General features: G+C 33.6%; 1 protein-coding gene across 1 annotated transcript in view; it reads right to left on the minus strand.

Moving 5' to 3' along the window:
- LOC137921729 (fatty acid synthase-like) overlaps positions 1 to 20,045 on the minus strand; it is a 58,674-nt gene that overhangs the window by 27,971 nt on the left and 10,658 nt on the right. Inside the window, exons 4-17 of the mRNA XM_068764543.1 lie at positions 18,445 to 18,562; positions 17,601 to 17,804; positions 15,839 to 15,955; positions 12,769 to 12,932; positions 11,600 to 11,739; positions 10,570 to 10,770; positions 9,462 to 9,648; positions 8,204 to 8,351; positions 6,278 to 6,447; positions 5,068 to 5,219; positions 4,452 to 4,635; positions 2,674 to 2,822; positions 1,416 to 1,597; positions 215 to 334 (exon numbers count right to left, since the gene is read on the minus strand). Coding sequence (XP_068620644.1) covers positions 215 to 334; positions 1,416 to 1,597; positions 2,674 to 2,822; positions 4,452 to 4,635; positions 5,068 to 5,219; positions 6,278 to 6,447; positions 8,204 to 8,351; positions 9,462 to 9,648; positions 10,570 to 10,770; positions 11,600 to 11,739; positions 12,769 to 12,932; positions 15,839 to 15,955; positions 17,601 to 17,804; positions 18,445 to 18,562 — 2,236 coding nt within the window. The remainder of the gene's footprint in view (positions 1 to 214; positions 335 to 1,415; positions 1,598 to 2,673; positions 2,823 to 4,451; positions 4,636 to 5,067; positions 5,220 to 6,277; positions 6,448 to 8,203; positions 8,352 to 9,461; positions 9,649 to 10,569; positions 10,771 to 11,599; positions 11,740 to 12,768; positions 12,933 to 15,838; positions 15,956 to 17,600; positions 17,805 to 18,444; positions 18,563 to 20,045) is intronic.

Below are 20,045 nucleotides of genomic sequence, written 5' to 3' on the forward strand. Positions count from 1 at the left end.
AATTTATATTAGAATTGTATATAATATTAATCGAAAAATGAAAATTAAATCACTACTCAATATTATTTATTCACACATAAATAATCCGCACTTGCATGAAACTAAAACAAATGACCCGTTTACTTTTGTGTTACCCACTCATAGATTTTTTATGCGCCTAAAGAAATATATGTTCTAAAACATTAGATTTATTTCTATAAGTTAAAGTTTATACCAGGTTTCGCTATGTTCCCAGGACACGTGGTTCGACAGCATCGGCGTCTCTGTAGACACCGGGTATTCAATTTTTGGATACAAAACATGTATTTGCGGATTCAATCCGACCTGATAAAGTCTAAAATAAAATATCAAATGATATAGATAAGACATGACAAATGAAAAAGCAGACAGACTTATATATACTTATATATATATATATATGTTTCAATTTTATTCAGTCTATATTTCTCGTGACATTACATAGACTTTACGGTTAAACTTAAAAAAAACAAAACTAACAAATAAGGTAAGTTGACGAACACAGAATAAAAAACATAATAAATTACATATATATACATATATACACACCAATACGCACACACATATATATATATATATATATATATATATATATATGGCCAATTACAAAGTCTGCAGAGACTAGTGGAAAAATTATTAATTTTAATATGTAGTAATCCGAATTGGAAAAATGCCTTTTCTTACTATATATATCTACGTTACTTATCATATATGAAACCATTGATATCTTGATACGATACAATACATTAAATAGCAGGAAATGAGCTATACATTCACACCTTTCAAAGGCTTTACATCTGTATATAAACACCTAATATATAAGGTATATACAAGATACAGCCAAGGTATAATATGAAATAGTTTTTCTACGATTAATAAATGTTAAAACTAGTACCTAACCTAACCTAACCTAACCTTTTATACACTGCGTAGTAGAAGAAAAACACAAAAATATATAATTTTGAATTAGCAAAATGAAGTCGCAGTGTGGAGGCCACATCAGAACAATTGGCCGCTCGAACCTTAAGGTTCTGGAAAATCAAAGAAAGGATGAAAATCTATGTCCAGTAGTGGAAGTATTTCGACTGAAATAATCATACCATATAATAAGGATAAAAAATTAAAATACTAGTCAATTTGAGTTTTAAACGTAACAGAATTATTATGAACGCATTCATTATCAAACATTCAGTGAGGTTATTAAATTATTTATACTGTGCTGTATTTAACGCTGTACCGCGCCTTAGGTATGCGCGCGGCGAGACGGGAGGGGAATATTGACAGCTCAATCCCGTCAGTCCATGGACGGTTGAGGGGGCGGTGTTCCTGCTCTTTCCTCAGCCCCCACCTGGCTGCGATTTTCTTAATTATAAGGTAAATAACTAAAAATGTCATACCTCCCTATCCCTTCGAGGAAAAACTTTAAGAGGTTCACATGATTTCGTCTCGCAAGTGGAACGTGCACGCAAGAGCTGTGAGATCGTTTTATTATAGCTTGAAGAAGTCCGTGGGGTGCTATTTCGATGATGACCGCATCTTTAGGTATCATTCTGCTTGTTTCCTCAAAGTATACGGGACTCTGATAAAAAATATACATGATTAAATAAACAAATTAACACGCTTGTGAACAGATGGTTTCAGATGATCTTACTGCTTGTTGCTTTTAAAACTCGAAGGTAAGCTTAAACTAGGGTCCAGACACATCATTGGCTAAAGTCTAAATAAGTGGTGAGTAATTCTTTGATATTATCATAATCATTTTAGCTGTAGAAAGTCCATTATTGGTCACAGGATTTCCCTACAAGTCTCTTACTTGACTGGTTGACAGCGACCAGAGTCTAGAATCTTTCAACTAACTTATCAAGGTTTTCCGTTCACCATGTATGTGGTTATTATTTGCAGCCAATTGATTCTTTAATATGTTTATTTAGTGTACTGATATAATTAAAAAAGTAACTAATCTACTTCCGCTATACAGCAGTTGTCGTGCAATGTAGTGCACCGCCCGCCAGCGGGCATCCTCAGCAATGTTACTCATGCGCATTTATCAGCGGGCTAGCGGGCGGTGTACTTCTTTGCACGACTACTGCTACATAGCGGAAGTAGATATATATTAGTCCCTTTCTTACTTTGGATGGACTTCCGCAAAGTAACGCCTGAATCTATTAGATATCGATATAATTGTTTTAGACCTCTAAAATACGCTGCAAGATGTTCTTGATATAAATGATGAAGAATGAATCCTAATGATGTCATGGAACTGAGTATATAGTGGACTGTTATTGCGTTTGGTTCATAATAAGATATCTTTTAGAAATCACTTGACGACACTGACTAACTTTGATGTAATTTCTTAATAAATTCTCTCAACTTCATTATTTTATTCATGTCAGTCGAAAAATGTTTACTAAGGTATGAGCTTCCTTCAAAGATTGCCACAATGTTCGGTGTTGTCCGCACCCAGTGACATTCCGACACTTATATTATATTTATATATAGAGGTCCATCTTATGTGAGGTCTAACCACGCGACCTCTACTGGCAATCACCACTAGAGAACCTTATGGTCACAAAAGCCTTCGTCTGCATGCGCTTCACTCATCGTTCTTAGCTTATGATCAACTTTGCTAGCTATCTTTATATTTATTATAATTACCAGTAGATTATTAGTGTGGTATTCAGGCGATGAATATTTGGCAATGTCTTCGTTCCATCTGTTTTGCATAAACGACGTGGACAGCCATTTAGGTGACCTTGCTTTCGGATTTTTAATTATCTCTTGTAATAATTGAAGTAAAACTGGACCTGTATAACACGAGTACTTTAAAAAAACATTTTAAGAAAGAATAAAAAGAAATATTAAAAGTTCACATTTTACTATTCTGTACAGTATTAAACTTTACTGTACTGTATTAAACTGTATAACATTTTTAATTATATCTACTGGAACACAAGCCTCCATTCGTCCCTAAAAGTCATCTTTTTTCGTCATTTTTTTATTAAAAAAACGCAAGACAATTAAAAATTAGATAGCCTTGTCTTTTGATAGCAAAAGAGGTAAGTAAATTAGATTTGATACAATGTAAAATCACTTTATTTTATTAAATTTATGTATTTTATTTACGTAAAAATTAATTAATTAAATCTATCAACGCCATTTTAGGGTAGTCGAGTAAAAACAGCCTTAAGGTGTTTTTAAATCAATTCAAGATATCTTTAATCATGTAGGTATTTACACGTACTTTTAAATCGTTAATATATTTTTCAAATTATAATGGTCAATGTAATCAATCTGTAAGTATACCACAGTTGGGAATGTTGTTCTGTTAAGAAAAACCGACTAGAAACTCAAGTTTTGCTCTTTATTAATGACATTTAATTATGTTTAATATACATATTATAATATAAAACCTCCGATTCCTGTATAACTTAACCCTTAATAGCCTGATTTACGAAAGTGATTTTTTTTTAATATTACTGTGTTTGCTTGATGGTCTAGATGAAGGGAAAAATAGATTTTTTTTTTTTTTAATTTCATTGAAAAGAATATTATACAACAGTAAAATACGTACAGCCAACCTATAAAAAAACTAATAGTAATGTGAACTTTCGGTTTAAAAGATTGGTATCAAAATTGAAACTCTAGGCTATTAAGGGTTAACAGTTCTTCTGAAACTTATATATATGTGTACACTCAGACGCGTGGTTTTGTTAAGTTTTAACTTTCTCAGACCATTACACTTTATGCTTTAAGCAAGTGTGATCCAAGTCAGTTTAATGTTTCTATTTATTATTGTATTTTTAAAGTGTATTATACCGTATCTATTACAAGTACTTATGCTATATACATATATATGTATGTTTGTATATATGTATGTACACGTAACTACACGTTAGAAGGCCTGTAAGAAATAGCTTCGCGTGATAAGACCGCCAATTGTACTTTATTATTGACTACTAGCTGATCCCGCAAACGTTGTTTTGCAAAAAAAATTGATATTTTAATTTACAAATAAAAAATAAGGGTTGATTGTAGAGGGGTGAAAATTTATGGTTGTATTGTATTCTTGTATGCTGTATCATAAAAAAATAAAAACAAAAAATTTCGTTAAAAAAAATTAAAAAAAAAATTTTAAGTGTGAACAACCTTTATCACTTAGGGGTATAGAAATTAGATAGTAGCCGATTCTCAGACCTACTGAATACGCATAATAAATTTGGTAAAAATCAGTCAAGCCGTTTCAGAGGAGTTCAAGTTCGAACACCGTGACACGAAAATTTTATATATTAGATTATGCAACCATGTGTTTTCTAGCGTGTACAATAAAGAACATAATAATAAATTTATAAAACGTTATACAAATAACAACCTACTACATGTAATAAATAATTCTGTGTAATAGTAAATGTTTAACATTATTATAATTTTATTACCAGCAGAAGCGATGTATTGCGAATGGTATGCAATGTTGCCACATGCAACCTCTTTGGCGAAAACACCTCTTCCCTGCAAAGTCTTAATAAATGCCCTCAAATCCTCAGCTGGACCGGAAATAGTGCAGGATTCGGAACTATTATGACAGGCGACCTCGATTTCCGGTGGGCAAAAGTTTTTAATCTGTAAACATTATTAAAACTTTGACGACGAATTTTTTTTTTACTTTTCACACTAATTTCTATTTTTAAAAAGATAGGAATTAGACAGTTCTCCATTTTTTAGATTGTACGAGTAACATTACAATTATTTATTATTATTTAAGCATTAATTTCACTAAGTCTACACAGGAGGAGCTTACGTCCTCTGATGACCTAAATAAGGCTTTCAGTCCTCCACTCTCAGTACATTAAAGACACAGCCATCTATTCTCCATCCTATTTGGCCATCTATTCTCTTCATTTTCTGATATTTAAGACCAAATCTATCAAAATACAACTTATGCTATAATGATTCTTTGTTGATCTTACATCACAAAAAAATAAACTACAAAAAATACATAGATCCAGTATTAGACAATTCGTATTTTGAATTAAATACATTCAAATTAAATACCTCATAATATCCAAGGCCAACCGCAGCCATAGCGCCCGGAATAAATTTAGTTTCCTTTGAAACGATACCACGTGTGTAAGCGGCCAGGATTGTCTCTTCAAGAGAGAGACAGCCATCTGCGTACGCGCAACACATTTCTCCTGTGCTGTGACCTGAAATAGATTTAAAGATATTCACATCACAACCCTTCATCATCATTTATTTCACCTCCAATAACCATCCAATAAGACTGTTTAGATGGACATCCAATACGTCGCTTGCCGACTCTTGATCTACATCCAAGAACTCTAAGATCCCATCATGAATATCACAAAATATTCTTTGAAAGTGTTATATATCTTTATAAATTATCATTAAATTATTTTTGATACTAAAACTGAAAATAATTGGTTGAATTTGTACAAAATTATATTAATATTCTGTGTCCGCGAGTTCGTCCGCGTAAAATTTAACAAATAAAATTATAAAGTTTAAATTGAATTTTTTTATCAAAGATTTTTTCTAAAATAAAAGTATCCTATGTTACTCCTTATTACATTAGCTACCTGCTAGTATAAATCCCGTCTAAATCAGTCCAGCTATTTCAAAAATTAACCGGAACAAACAAAAAGATGAACAGACAAAAATAAAAAAATATATCATTTTAGAATATGTACCGTATATATGTTTATATTCATTTAGTAAAAGCTGTAATTTTAATTTTACAAACAGACAATCAAATTTTATTCATTTGTATAGATTACTATTTATTTTTCAACGGTATTGTCAATTTAGTCTATATATATATAGTGAATAAATTCATTGGAAATGGGATCTCAACACTCAGACAGAGAAAAGTTCACACAAAACTCAGACGGGTTGTTTTAAAATGGTTTTATTTAGTTCGACCCGTACGGAATTTATTTGTTTATTTATTTGGGTCAAAATTAGAAATTGAAATTTAAACACCTTTTCGTTGTCAGATTGATCTAAAATTTAGTACACAAATTTAATTTAGATGACAATCTCCAATCGCCTCAATATGGGTATCAAATGAAAGGGCTACACTAGTAAAACACGATGGTTATGTCAAAATTTAAAATTCAAGATGGACGCCGTTCCAATATGGCGGACTAGGTACATATTTTTCCACAACCACCACGATATGGGTATCAAAAAACAATTTAACTTAAAAGTTTTTTAAATGTATTTATGTTAGTTACATACTAACCAATAATATAGTCAGGTTGTATATCCAAAGCACGTAGAACGTCAGTGAGACCAATCTGCACCGCAGTGATGCCAATAAAACAATTCAAAATGTCATCATACGTTGTTTCATCTTCCGAAATCAACAAATTTATCAAATTCACTCCTTTGGGCAAAAGTACCTCATGACATCTAAAAAAAGAAAATATTGTATCAATGACATGGTTTAGTAACATATTAAATTTTGATAATATCTGAATAATACGTGGAAGTAGAGATGGTCATAATATATCACTGACAAAAAAGAGAGAGTTTCATGTTTTCGATCTTGGGATATATATATTTATATCTTTTATATATTTAACTCATTTAGCTCTGTACGGCTCAGATAGATAATAAGGCAGTTAATATTAAAAATATATCCTTTATATCTTCAGCTCTTTTAGCTCAGACTTAGATCTCAGTAAAAAGTGTGAAATATTCCTATTAAGTATTTCATTTCTTTGTCATAAAGCACAAAAAAGCTAAACGCCCCGCGTGTGTTGTCGTTCCGAAATACCGTAGTTTAAATTTTCAATACAAATATCCAATAGCTATCCATTTCTCTTATGTGTAAATTGCTATATAAGTTCATCTCTTTCTCTCTAACTCTGGGCGATAATTCAACACGAAAATTGAGTCTTAAGAATAAAGACATAGAGCTGTAATTGAAACACACGCGCATCTTTCTTATCTTTAGCACGCGAGCTATCCATCTCTACGTGTGTAGACACGATGGACTATTCTCTTATATCTCGTGTGCGTTTTGTCAGTCACGTGATGATCTTAGATAGAAACATTGCAGAGGGTTCTACAGATGCTTTTACTAGCGCTAACTCTATCTCAACTTTTAGTAGTGTTAGTCAAGGGACAGCAATCGACTTTGAAATTAGAAGCTTCAATAATGTGTTTAGTTATTCAGGTTTACCTAAATCGACAATTAATTTTTTTTGACTACATCACACTTCCAACACGATACGATTTAAAAGAATCTTTTATTCGACAAGGATACACAAATGCTCCTACAGTTTAGTCACTATTCTCTCATTTTTAAGACATCGATACATCGATATGTAACTTGTATATATTAGTCCAAGTTTTTTCCTTACAATAATATTATATTTGAATGAGATATCTTATATATGTAAGGATATTTCGAAAAACAATAAGCTGTTAAGGTAGTCCATATGGTAGAGTATTTCTACTCTGATACCTTACGCGTTTCATTTTGCAAATTTAATATGTTTTTAATATTATTAACAGTCTGGCGTTGAAATCAGGGAGGAGACAATACCCTCCCTGATAGGCGGAAAAGAAACCATGAAAGAATTCCTCAGTTATTGCAAAAGAATTATATAATATGCAATAGAAAAAAATAAAAGTTAGGCATCAACAAACAAAAACAAAAACAAAAAAAAATATGTAAAAAAAAAATTAAACTGTGATAAAGATAAAGATAAAAATGTGATACAACAAAACTAGAAATTTAGAAAATATAAAATGAAAAGAGGATGAAATGGTAAAACAGAGCAAAAGGGAAAGAAAGCAGAATTGTGGTATAAAAGAACAGAATGAAAGATTATGTGAAGAATGAAAGAGAAGAGAATGAAAATAAAATAATTAAGTGAATAAATTAAATGCTAATAAAGTCCCTAACCCACCATAAATAGGGGTACGAGAGGCCCCCTATGGCGGGGGTCATAAAAGAAAAAAAATTTAAGAGTTATATTTTAGTAATTATATTATATATTATATTTAAATTAGATAAATTGCAATTTGTCATCTTCCGTTAATTATTTGTACGTACGATATATGGAGGAAAGGGAAAAAATTAGACATGAAATCTATATATTTATATTATCACTACTTATGATTATGATCTAAAAAAAATAATATAGAATATATATACCTTTCAATAGCCGCGGAAAAGATTGGTATTTGCATAAAAGCCTTCCCCATACCGGCCCATTGAGAACCCATTCCGCTGTACATAAAAAATACCGGAGGCTTCACCCCTCTGTAGTATTCAAAACTTTTCGCCAACACTTCATTCGATTCTGAACTTTTAGGGCCTTAAACATATTAAACAATAGAATAAATATTTAAACATTATTTATAATTATAATAAGTTTTTCAAATATTGTGATATGTCAAAAGAAAGTTCATATTTACGCGCAACACGTGTAATTACGAGTATAACTGCGACATAGATTTCAATTGATACAAGAATCTAAACTAAAAGATGGCAAACATATTTTCAAAATTCACGTTTTAATAAAATTTTAAATTTAAAATAATGAAAATTACAATAAAGATAAAAAGATAGGTATTTAAGAAATTTCAATCTATATATCTCTGGAGATATAAAGCTTGGGGAATCTTTTGCCGAGTAAAGGGCTGACTTTTAGGAACTGATTTAACGAAATTTCACCAGCACAGGGTTGACCCCTTGGAGGTTAGAGACAATCATCAAGTTCACGAAGCAAATACCAGACAACTAGTAGTAAATAAAGAGACCTCTAGTGAAACACAACAAAGTTCTTTTTCATTCTGTTCATGCAACTGCGTCATATTATATTCTAGAATCATCTAGACCACGGATAAGCAACATGCGGCAAGTTAAACATGTTCAAGCGGCCCGCTAAGCATTTCTAAAATTGAATTTATTGAATTGACATTCTCTCGCCAATTATTTAAAAATTAATTATAATATTATGATAGTACATGCAACTTAATAACACCAGTAGAAAGCGTTCTATTTCACATATATATATATAAGCGTATGTATCAAAAAAACGTTGCAAAATTTTTTATTAAATTATTCAAGTACATTCGTTTTTCCGTTCAGAACTTGTTTATTTTTATTTTGTATATTGTATTGTTTATTGAAAATAATGTTTTGTTAATTATTAATTAATGCTACATTATGTGCGACACGCCAAACAATTTCTAAAATTTAAATTTGCCCTTTAGTTAAAAAGGTTGCTCAACCCGTGTCAAAGAATGTTCTTTATTATTACATTAAAACGAAAAACATTCAGTTCATAATAACTTAGTAATCTAAAGCAAAAATACAGTTTAATATAAACCCATAATTCTGTTTAGTTATGTTCATTCTGTTAGATAAACGAATATAAACTTTCTTTTGAGACAGCATAAGTAATTACCCAGTATTGCGTAACCCCGACACATGTGGCCGGATGTTTCGATCCGATATATATTGTGCAGTAAACCCACGTACTCGGGATTGACGGGTGTTCTAACAAGTAAATCCAATAACATTTCAACACCTTCTTCGTGTCTCCCAGAAACGTTTACCAGATACGGTACATTCGTTGTATATTTCTCGTGATTCTGTATAAAAATGAAAATTAGCAACATTTACGTGAGAAATTATCACTTAAAAAAAGCAATCTGTTATAGAATTAAAACATTTTATATTGGTAAGATTTGGTTATATTACGTCTAGAGTTGGGGGGGGCCTAAACTCCCATTATCTTCAGCGACTCTGAGGCGAATGATAGAACGATGTGGTCTCAAACCATCGTCATAGCACCATGAGGCTTACGGGAGTAGCGTGAACCATATAACATACCCCGGGACGAGCTATCCAACATAGCACAGCACGAAAGAAGGTAGCGTGGCGATCCCTGATCAGGGGGTACTGTGGTCCCCCGCATAGCGCAAAGAGCGATCACTGGGAGGGTTTTAGTGGGTAAGAATCCCTCATAACACTGTACTCCTCCCAGAGGGTCTTGAATATCCGAAAGATTTCCCCCGAAACCAAAAAAGAAGGTTCTATTACGTTTAAGATTTATAGTAACACGTCTCAGTCTTAACCAACCAACCAGGTGCATTATTATAATTAACTGTACAATTTTAATGCATCTGCTTAGAGTATTCATTTCTATATAAATACTAGCTGATCCCGCAAACGTTGTTTTGCAAAAAAAATTAAAGTTTTTAATTAACAAATATAAGATAAGGGTTGATCGTAAAGGGCTGAAAATTTAGGTTTGTATGTATTTTTGTATGCTGTATCATAATAAAATAAAAACCAAAAAAATTGTCTAAAAAAATTAAAAATAAAATTTAGGGGTGGACCACCCTTATCACTTAGGGGTATGGAAAATAGATAGTAGCCGATTCTCAGATATACTGAATACGCATGTAAAATTTGGTAAAAATCGGTCAAGCCGTTTCGGAAGAGTTCAAGTTCGAACACCGCGACACGAGAATTTTATATATTAGAAATAGAAGCAATTGAATATTTACCTGTTTTATGTAATGACCCTTCAAGAGCAGGTGTGTTGCTAGACCGGACAATGAGAAATTATTAATAGCTACGAAACCTCTGCTGAATTTCGTATTCTCCGTGACCACTTCGAGTCTCCCATCATGCAAGGCGTCCACATCGGGGGGATTGTTGTAATGTAAGTTTGCCGAAAGCTCCCCCTTACGGTACGCCAAGCAAACCTGAAAAAGATCCCCTTTTAGGTGGTTTCTCAGCAAATACCTATGCATGCCTGATACACGCCCACTGCAAATAAGCCTCCGGGTCACGGTGGGTTCCCTGAGTACCTTCACAGGTTCAAGCTCAAGGAGGACCACTCGTGCTACTGTGAACGTGGGCATTAAGGTTAGCGAGGACTCAATGCCCCCGCTTATTAGGTAAGAAAAGACACGTCCTGAATTCCTTAGGCTTTATAAGAGAATTGCTGCAAATATTATAAATAGGAATAATTGTTAAAAGTAAGAAAATTGTAAATAAATTAAAAATATATATAAGGAATAAAGATATGTACATAAATTAAATAAAGTAAAATAAAATTAAAAATCGAAAATTGTAAAAACTAAGGAACGAGGCGATGGGTGAAATGTATTGGAAAAGAGGTAAAATGGAATGGAAGAGTTAGATACACGAAATGTAGAAAGCAGGGAAAAGAATGAAATATCTTGAGATGCATGGAAGAAGAGTGCCAAAAATAAAATAACTTGTGAAAAAATTAATGAAAAAAAATAGTCCCTAAACCATAAATCAGTTAGGGATACAAGAGACCCCTAATGGCGGGGGCATTTAAAAAAATAAGCCTCCAAAAGCCTCTTAAAGATCGATACGTATTTTGCGGAACTCCTCACTTTTGATTCGTTCTCGCAGCGAAGCCTCGAGCATAGCTCTCTCCATTGCACTCTGGAAGACCTTTAGCCTGGCTGCGTACATTGGTCAAAGAAATTTCTTAAAACATTGCGATATTTTGCAGAGCAACGTTCAAAGATTCTATGAAATATTTCAAAATTTATATACCTTTGCCATTGCCGCTATCCCCGAAGCGGCTTCACTGCTTCCCATGTTAGATTTCACACTGCCAATCTTAACTGTCTTATCTTGAGAACCAAATACATCACCGATTATATTCAACTCGTTCTTATCTAGTTCAGCGATTCCTGGAAAAACATATATTAATGAAAGCTAAATTGTTGACAGTGGCAGTTGACGAAGCGCAACGCCTTTGTGTCTGATGAACATTGGGATCGAAGGTTTCTGAATACTCCCACTAGCAACACCGACTTCTTCATACTCAGGGTCATCAGGACCGCGTATCGTGCCGATCTTTGAAAAAGATCTTTACCTTACAGCGACCATCTATCAGCTGATATGATGATTAAAATTGATTGGCTGCTAAATAACGATTTAGAAGAAATTCTCAGCATATTCTCTCTCAAAGAGTAAAAATCAATCATAAATAATTCCCTTTCCCTTAGTCACGATATAACTCTAGTACTTTACTGACTTTATTCATATTTTTCTATAAGTTTCCTTATAATTATGTAAATGGTTCCTACGAAAGAAAAAATTTAGAAAATTGCGCAGAAATTAAACAATTTTTTAAGGTTTTTTACGATTTTTAAGGGATTTTTTAGAGGGACAAGTATATAACTCATTTCTTCTTTTTCAGCTGATAGTCGTCTATTCCTTAGGTGTACCATTGGGGAGATATACCATAATCGCCACGATTGACAGGCGAGTTAGCGATCGCAGTATGATGTTATAGTACGCAGAGGATATTACTGCCTATCCTCTGGAAACTGATCCTTCTGTCACATGAACGACATCTACGAGAGGAAATACGATAGGCCTATTCTATGCCGGGCCCATACGGCCCTATAACCTAAAGATATTATCATGCTAACAAAGTTAGAAAGGTGTACAATATACTAAAATAGTGTAAACAAATATACAAATGTTCAAGGAACGAGGCGAAGGATTGAGACGATGAATGAACGGAAAACAGTATTGAAAAGAATGAGAGAAAATTGTAAAATGAAAGAAGAAGAATAATAGATCTTAAAATGAATGACTGAAGAGCATAAAATAAAAAAGGATGTAAAAAAAAACTGTCCCAAAATAAGGTAGGGATAAAAGAGATCCCCAATAGTGGAGGCCATAAAAAATCTAAAATATTTAATACCGACCTACTCCGTCTGCTTCTATGTACTCAACGTCTTGTGGACTGACATCGATTTCGGAATAAAATCCTTTCAAAAATTTGATGACGTCATCGGGACGCGCTACGCGAAGTCGGTCATCCACGCATTCGACGTAACCCGCTTTAGTATGATACAATTCTGCATATACCCTGTAAGAAATAATCAAATAAAAATAAATATATAAAAAATGACAGGACATAAACGATACGATTAAATAAAAGTTTAACCCTTTCCACTCCAATGTCGAGTGTCACTGGACACTGATTTTGTTCCACAAGCTCCACTGTCGAGTGATACTCGACATGGTGTAATACTTCTCTTTGCGGAAAAATTTAAAACAAGAAAGATTTTTGTTACTAAAATGTTTGAATCACGAATGAATGAAACATATTCTAGAATCGCAAGATACTATAATTGAATTAAATTTTATCGATGATACATAACAGCCTTGGAGTGGAAAGGGTTAACAGTTACAACTAATTAAAAAAGAACTAATACATTAATATTCCAAATTTAAATTCAAAATTTGTTTATTCTAAATTCAAATTTCAACCATTCAAGTTCTGGTTTAATCTGCCACCTATTTAGATGATAAATGACACGGGTCTGAGAAGAATAGGCGCAAGTAAATTCTTCGTCGTCATCGTCCCAAAGACGCACATGCGGCATGCGAGTTAGCGGTTGCAGTATCTATGATTATGATACGCAGAAGGCGCTACTTTTCACCCTCTGAACACTTGCTTGTAAGCAGTGGAAATCCTATATGATTAATACATAAAGTGGTAATTATATAAGATTGTATCCCGGGTCGAACATCCTATACTAACTACAACATATATATGATTACCTGCCCACTAATTATCTTTTCATCACCTTAGGTTGACTGGTACAGAACGCCTAAAGGCATTAAATCTAAAATGTCAATTATACATAACACTGTGTCATGGAAATCGAATCCGCGAGCCACGATCATATGTCACAACTTACACCGCTGAACTACCATTGCTCATTAAAATAAGAGGGACATTATTTATTACAATAATGTATTTAATAATAATTGAAATAACCAAAAAGCATCATCCAACTTATGTATTTATATTATATATAAAGTCGTATACAATGTGCCCTTAACTATTTTGTTCTATAATAATTATTATAAATCCATCCATAGAAGCTTTTAGAACATTATCGAAAATTAAATAATATTGTACAAAACATCATAGATTGTCCATATAAAGATGTTCTTACTCGATGAAGTCGAATCGAGAGACTGAATGACATATGTATACCCCATAGATTTCGAATATAACTGGTTGTAATCGGCCTGCTTCCAGTTTTATCCCACGACCTTATGTTTGTTTGTTCATCTTCTAGATGAACGTTCTGAACTCCTATGTAGAACCTTATGAACCCAGCGGTCATCTGTTCTACGAGCTGTTTTAGAGCAATATATGTCATAAACAGCCTTCGATTAAAGATGATGAAGAATAAGAAATTATTTCTTAGGTGACAAACAGTCATATAAAATTCGAGTTTTCATTCCAAAGTCAAACTCATATTGGGGTTTTATGATATCTATAGATATGATCTTAATGTAAATAAAACCGTTTAAAAACTTTTAAGTTAAACGGTTTTTTGATACCCATATTGTGGTGGTTGTGGAAAAATATGTACCTAGTCCGCCATATTGGACCGGCGTTCATCTTGAATTTTAACCCTTTCACGACCATGGGGACGCCGGTGTCCCAAGCAAAAATCATGGATTATTTAAATATTTACGTAACCATTGTAAATATTTTTTTTGTTTTAATATTTCGGAAAGTACCTTTTTATTATTATTTACTGGCAATATAGGATTACTAACACCGTTTATTGTTTATCGTCATCGGAACGTTAGAGTTCTTTTGGCGCGAATGATCTGCTGTTTGGAATAAATAATTGATATTGTAAAAGCGCTTCTCAAGTTTTTACAGTGTCAAATTATCATTACCTGGTAAGTAAATTGTTATTCTAAATATTCAGTAGTAATGTATTAATGTTGTATTCTGTCAGAAATCGTTATAAAGATTATGGGACACGGATGTCCCTGTCGGCGTAAAGGGATACTTTTTACGGAATTTCTTAACTTTTGGCCTGGTGATATACCAAAATGCTATCATTTTCTCATTCATATTTTTCTCAGAATATGTTTCGTAAGTGACGTGGAGTTTATGAACTTCGAAAAAATAAAATTCTTCAAATTTTTGTGGGTGACAAAAGCGATGAGGAAGATGACTTAGTGCTTGATAACGAAGACCAAAGACTTCTAGTACAGGATGATGACCAAGGGGTATTTGATGTCGAGGTTGAAGAAACAACGACTCTTCAACGGCAAGAATCACCTGAACCTTCAACGTCTCAAAAACACAATCCATCTAATCATCAACCAATCATCTAACATAAGGAATTGTTTTGCCGAGTATCACAAATAACTTGCCCTATTATATTTATATGATTCATTAACAATTAAAAAAAAGTACACTAAGTAACAAATGTACATTATTTACAACAAAACAGCTTACCAACAAGTAAACCAAAATTTAGATGTTTAAGTAGAAAGCAACCCTTAGCGACCATAGGGACATATTTGTCCCATAAATTTCCAAAAAAATGTAAAACTTTTTTGAATTTTTAGTATAAATTATGTTTTTAGGATGCCTATTAATTCATTACATTTAGCTAAATTGATTAAATAAGGTACCATAACCTTATGGTCCTGAAAGGGTTAAATTTTGACATAATCATCGTGTTTTACTAGTATAGCCCTTTCATTTGATACCCATATTGAGGGGGTTAAGGAAAAATACGTAATCCGCCATTTTGCATCGGCGGCCATCTTAGATTTATAATGTTATTGATTTTATTATATTGTATTGTCATCTAAATGAAATGTGTGTACCAAATTTCTGATCAATCTGACAACGGGAAGGTGCTTAAATTTCAATTTCTAATTTTGATCCAAATAAATTCCATACGGGTCGAACTAAATAAAACCGTTTAAAAATAAGTTTTATACCTCTTTGCATCTTTCGCTTTTTGCAAAAACATAACTCCAACAGTATCTGATCTAACGTAGCCATCTCCATACTTGTCGAATGATTTTGTCTTGTCATCCATACACGTGAAACCGGCTCTGAAAATATATTGCAAATTATTTATTTAAAACCAACCACTTTTATTCAATCATTTTCATTAAAAAAAAAGTGTTGCAAATAGCTCGCTGGTAAATGCGTATGCGGTTACACCGATTAGTGCCAAACACAGAGTCTACTCTGTGTCTGGCACTAATCCGTGTAACATAACTCCTGAAGATGGCCCGTTGAGGGGTGACACAATCAACACGTGTAGAGTATTTTGGCGGTGGTGTGATTCGCATTTTTTGCAATTTCTTACTTAGGATGGACTTCCGCGAGGTAACGCCTGATTCCATTCAATGTTTAAGATCAGCATGCCAAGCTGAACAGGCGCGTTTATACATCAAATTTTCTTACTTAGGATGTACTTCCGCGAGGTAACGCCTGATTCCATTAAATATTTGAAATATACACACCTCATTGGCGTAAAATTGGATACGAAAAGCAAAAATAACTCTCGTGTACATTGTCATAATTATCATCATTTCAAATATAGGACCTCTATATATATGCAATAGGACCATCTGGAAGTACCCAAGTGTTTTCCAATGACTTTAACAAGGTGTTAAAAAATTCCTGTGACCATACTAAGAATTATCTTGTGCCCATAGACAAAGGAATCACTAAATATAATAATATCAGCAACGAAACATTGTACGTGAATCATTCTTCACTCCAGATCAGTTCTAGGAGTACATGTCCTAAGCACTGCTTCAAGCCAGGCCACTGGGTTACGAATATGTCGTCCGTATCGACTTATCATCTCATTCGTACTTCGGTCTCGTAAAGAAACAAAGCTTTCTCCAAAGTTGGTTAAACGAATGCGTACCAATCAGGCCTAAAGAGACAGACCATGTTTCTATACTCTAGGTCTTTACTGGTAACATAAATTGGTTCTATTTTTAATGGCTACGTACGTTTTATAGGACCTCTCGTACTCTTGTATCTTAGACACACAGAGACTATTTTAACAAAATATTTTATTTCATAGTATTATTTATTTTCTCGTCTTTTCTCCTTCTAAATGTCACTTATTCAATCATCATTTACTCTTCATAAACACTTTCATTTCTTTAATTTTTTTCTAGTACTTACATCCATATTTAATGAAATCAGGCGTTACCTTGCGGAAGTCCATCCTAAGTAAGAAAAAGACCAATATTTAGCCACCTCCGCACATGCAGTGGTAGTCGTGCAACAAAGTTCACCGCCCGCCAGCTCGCTGATAAATGCGTATGCGGCAAGCAATGCGAATTACACAACTGCCACCGTCAAATCACTCAACACGTGTTTTACCCCTCCACAGGGCATCTTCAGGAGTTATGTTACACCGATTGTACTGTAGTAATCACTAAAAGGCGGAAGTGGCTAAATATTGGTCCTTTTCTTACTTACATCCATTGCGTTACGTTTTTGTTTCGTTTTGCTTTATTTTTATTTCTTTGTTTGCTCACACAAATTGTTTTCAGACTTTCGTCTTAACACACTGGGGAATATCGGACGAGATGTTTCATAGTTTCCCGAATGCTGGTCAGCCGATTGCTGTTTTTCATCAGGGAATAACTAATCCATTTTGAATTAAGAATCACACGTGTCTAATAAATGGCGAGTATATAAATAGATGAGATATAAAGGATTCGTTACCTTTTAATGTTCGCTGATAACGTCATATCAAGACAAAGATTGCAGCCGCCCACCAACGCAGATTCACATTCACCGCTCATTATACTATTATAAGCGATGTGAAATGCCAAACTAGAACCTGCGCATGCGCAGTCCACGCTGTAAGACGGTCCCTTTGCGTTGATCCAGTACGAAATTCTATTAGGATACATAGTTCTGCCGTATCTGAAATTAAAAGTATTTTTCTTTTTATTACCAAATATATCTGGTTTTATATATTATTAGTAAAGCAATTAACTTTGAATTAAATAATGTATATTTTTAATCAATTTATACTTAATGTTATATCGTTTAATTGATTTATTTATTTCAAAAACTTCGACAGTCATGTGATTGCAATTATATTTTTTCTGTCTTATGGTAAATCTTAGATGTTATATGTACTATGTATCTAGTCAGTTGTACTGCGTTCTTTATGAGCAAACTCTCAATAAGCCTTCTGCAACTAATATTAGATGTAATATTTTGCAGTGGGCACATATCATCAACGTTGTTTAACTTTAGGACGTTTTTCAGGCATTCAGCGAATCCGACTAAATTCCGACTTTAATAGTCATCTACGCTATGTTTTATAATCAATAACCTTAAGAACCAAGAAGTCAAATATTCTGCGTGTTATTTTCTACCCACTGCAATTTCAACAAGTTCGATGTTTTCTTCTAAGATGAGGCTTTTCGTCTTTAAATAAGGATACTCTACGGAAGCTCAATCTTATTAAAATTTCTATCAAATTATAGCTAAATATGGTTACCTTAAAAAGTTTCTCACTGGACAAAATATACAATAAGTAACAAAAATATCTTACCCTGTTATGAAATACGGATTTTTATTCACTGCATATATAGTTTTATGTCCTGAATCTGAGTATGCCGTTCCGACGAAGACTCCGATTTTTTTACCGTTCATCTCCAAAGGATTTACGCCTGCGAAATACAGATATATATATAGCTTTAGGTGCAGGACATGGGTATCTTTATATATTATCAAAATGCCGGTTGAAAGCAGTCTGCATTCAGCATCTTTTGACGTCGATATCAAGATCATCTGTACACTTTATAAATGGATTTCCTACTTTATGTTTGACAGTACATGATCTCCACACCAGAACTTCAGGCTACAGTGGCCGTCTCTTCTGGACACTATGTGGTGTGTTCACTGCCACTTCGACTTGCAAATCGGCTGGGTTTCTTTCGCTCGCTTACTTCATCTTCTCTTTTGTGATAGATCACGTAAAGATATCCTGAACATAGCCCTCGTGCCTGGTGAGGCGCCTAAGTTTGTCAATTAAGCCTAGAATATTAAAACCACGTTAAGTAAGAAAATGACCAATATTTAGCCACTCCCACACATTCAGTAGCAATCACTCAACACATGTTTCACCCCTCCACGGGGCATCTTCCGGAGTTATATTACACCGATTAATGCCAAACACATTGTCACTCTGTGTGTGATTTAACGGTGGCAAGTGTGTAATTGGCATTGTTTGCCGCATACGCATTTATTAGTGGGCTGGCGGGCGGTGCACTTTGTTGCACGACTACCACTGCACGGGCGGAAGTGGCTAAATATTGGTCCTTTTCTTACTAAGGATGGACTTCCGCAAGGTAATGCCTGATTCCATTAAATATTTAAAACCACGTTGTCGTATCACACATTGGTAGACTTTCAATTCAGGGCCCTGAAGTATAAATAAACGTTAACTGTACACTGCCTACCCGAAATTGTTTCGACGATCGCAATTTTCTTTGAAGTTAGATTAATTTTTGTTTTACTAGTGGGTAAATTCTGCGTAGGATGCTCCTTCGTTTTTGGGGCTACGAAAAGTTTATGCGGGACTACTAAAGCCTGAAACTCCACGAGCTTTTTCAACGCCTTTTGTTAAAACTAGGGGCATGCTTTTGCATACTACCGTAGTGAAGTTACAGTAACCTAGTTCAACTTGAAAGCACAACTTAAAGAAAACTGTGATAAAAAAAATAGAATAAGTCAATAATAAAATAAAGAATAAAAAAAAATGTACCTAACCACCTAAGAGTAATAAGATGATGGAAGGAAGGCGAATGAAAGAACAAAATAAAAGATATTATGATGGAAATAAGATAAGAATAAAAGAAATTGAGAAGATTGACAGTGAGTGAAGAATAAAGATGAAAAATCTGAAAAACTTAATTGTTAACAAAGACCCTGATCCCAACTAATTAGGGGTACAAGAGGCCTGTAATAGCGGGGGCCATTAAAAAAACTTAGTTCTACTATTGGCTTCAGATACACTTAGAGATAACATCTTCAAGAGTCAAGCCTGCGACTGTTATTAGGTTGGGCAGGACAAGAAAAGCCTTAATAGGTTTCATGGATCAACAAGGACACTACCACAAGACTTTAGGACCTCTCGAGATGAACAATCAA

Source organism: Battus philenor, unplaced genomic scaffold, assembly GCF_028537555.1.
Source record: "Battus philenor isolate CCGP_79_NKW_IND1 unplaced genomic scaffold, ilBatPhil1.0.hap1 SCAF_19, whole genome shotgun sequence".
NCBI classification, from domain to species: domain Eukaryota; kingdom Metazoa; phylum Arthropoda; class Insecta; order Lepidoptera; family Papilionidae; genus Battus; species Battus philenor.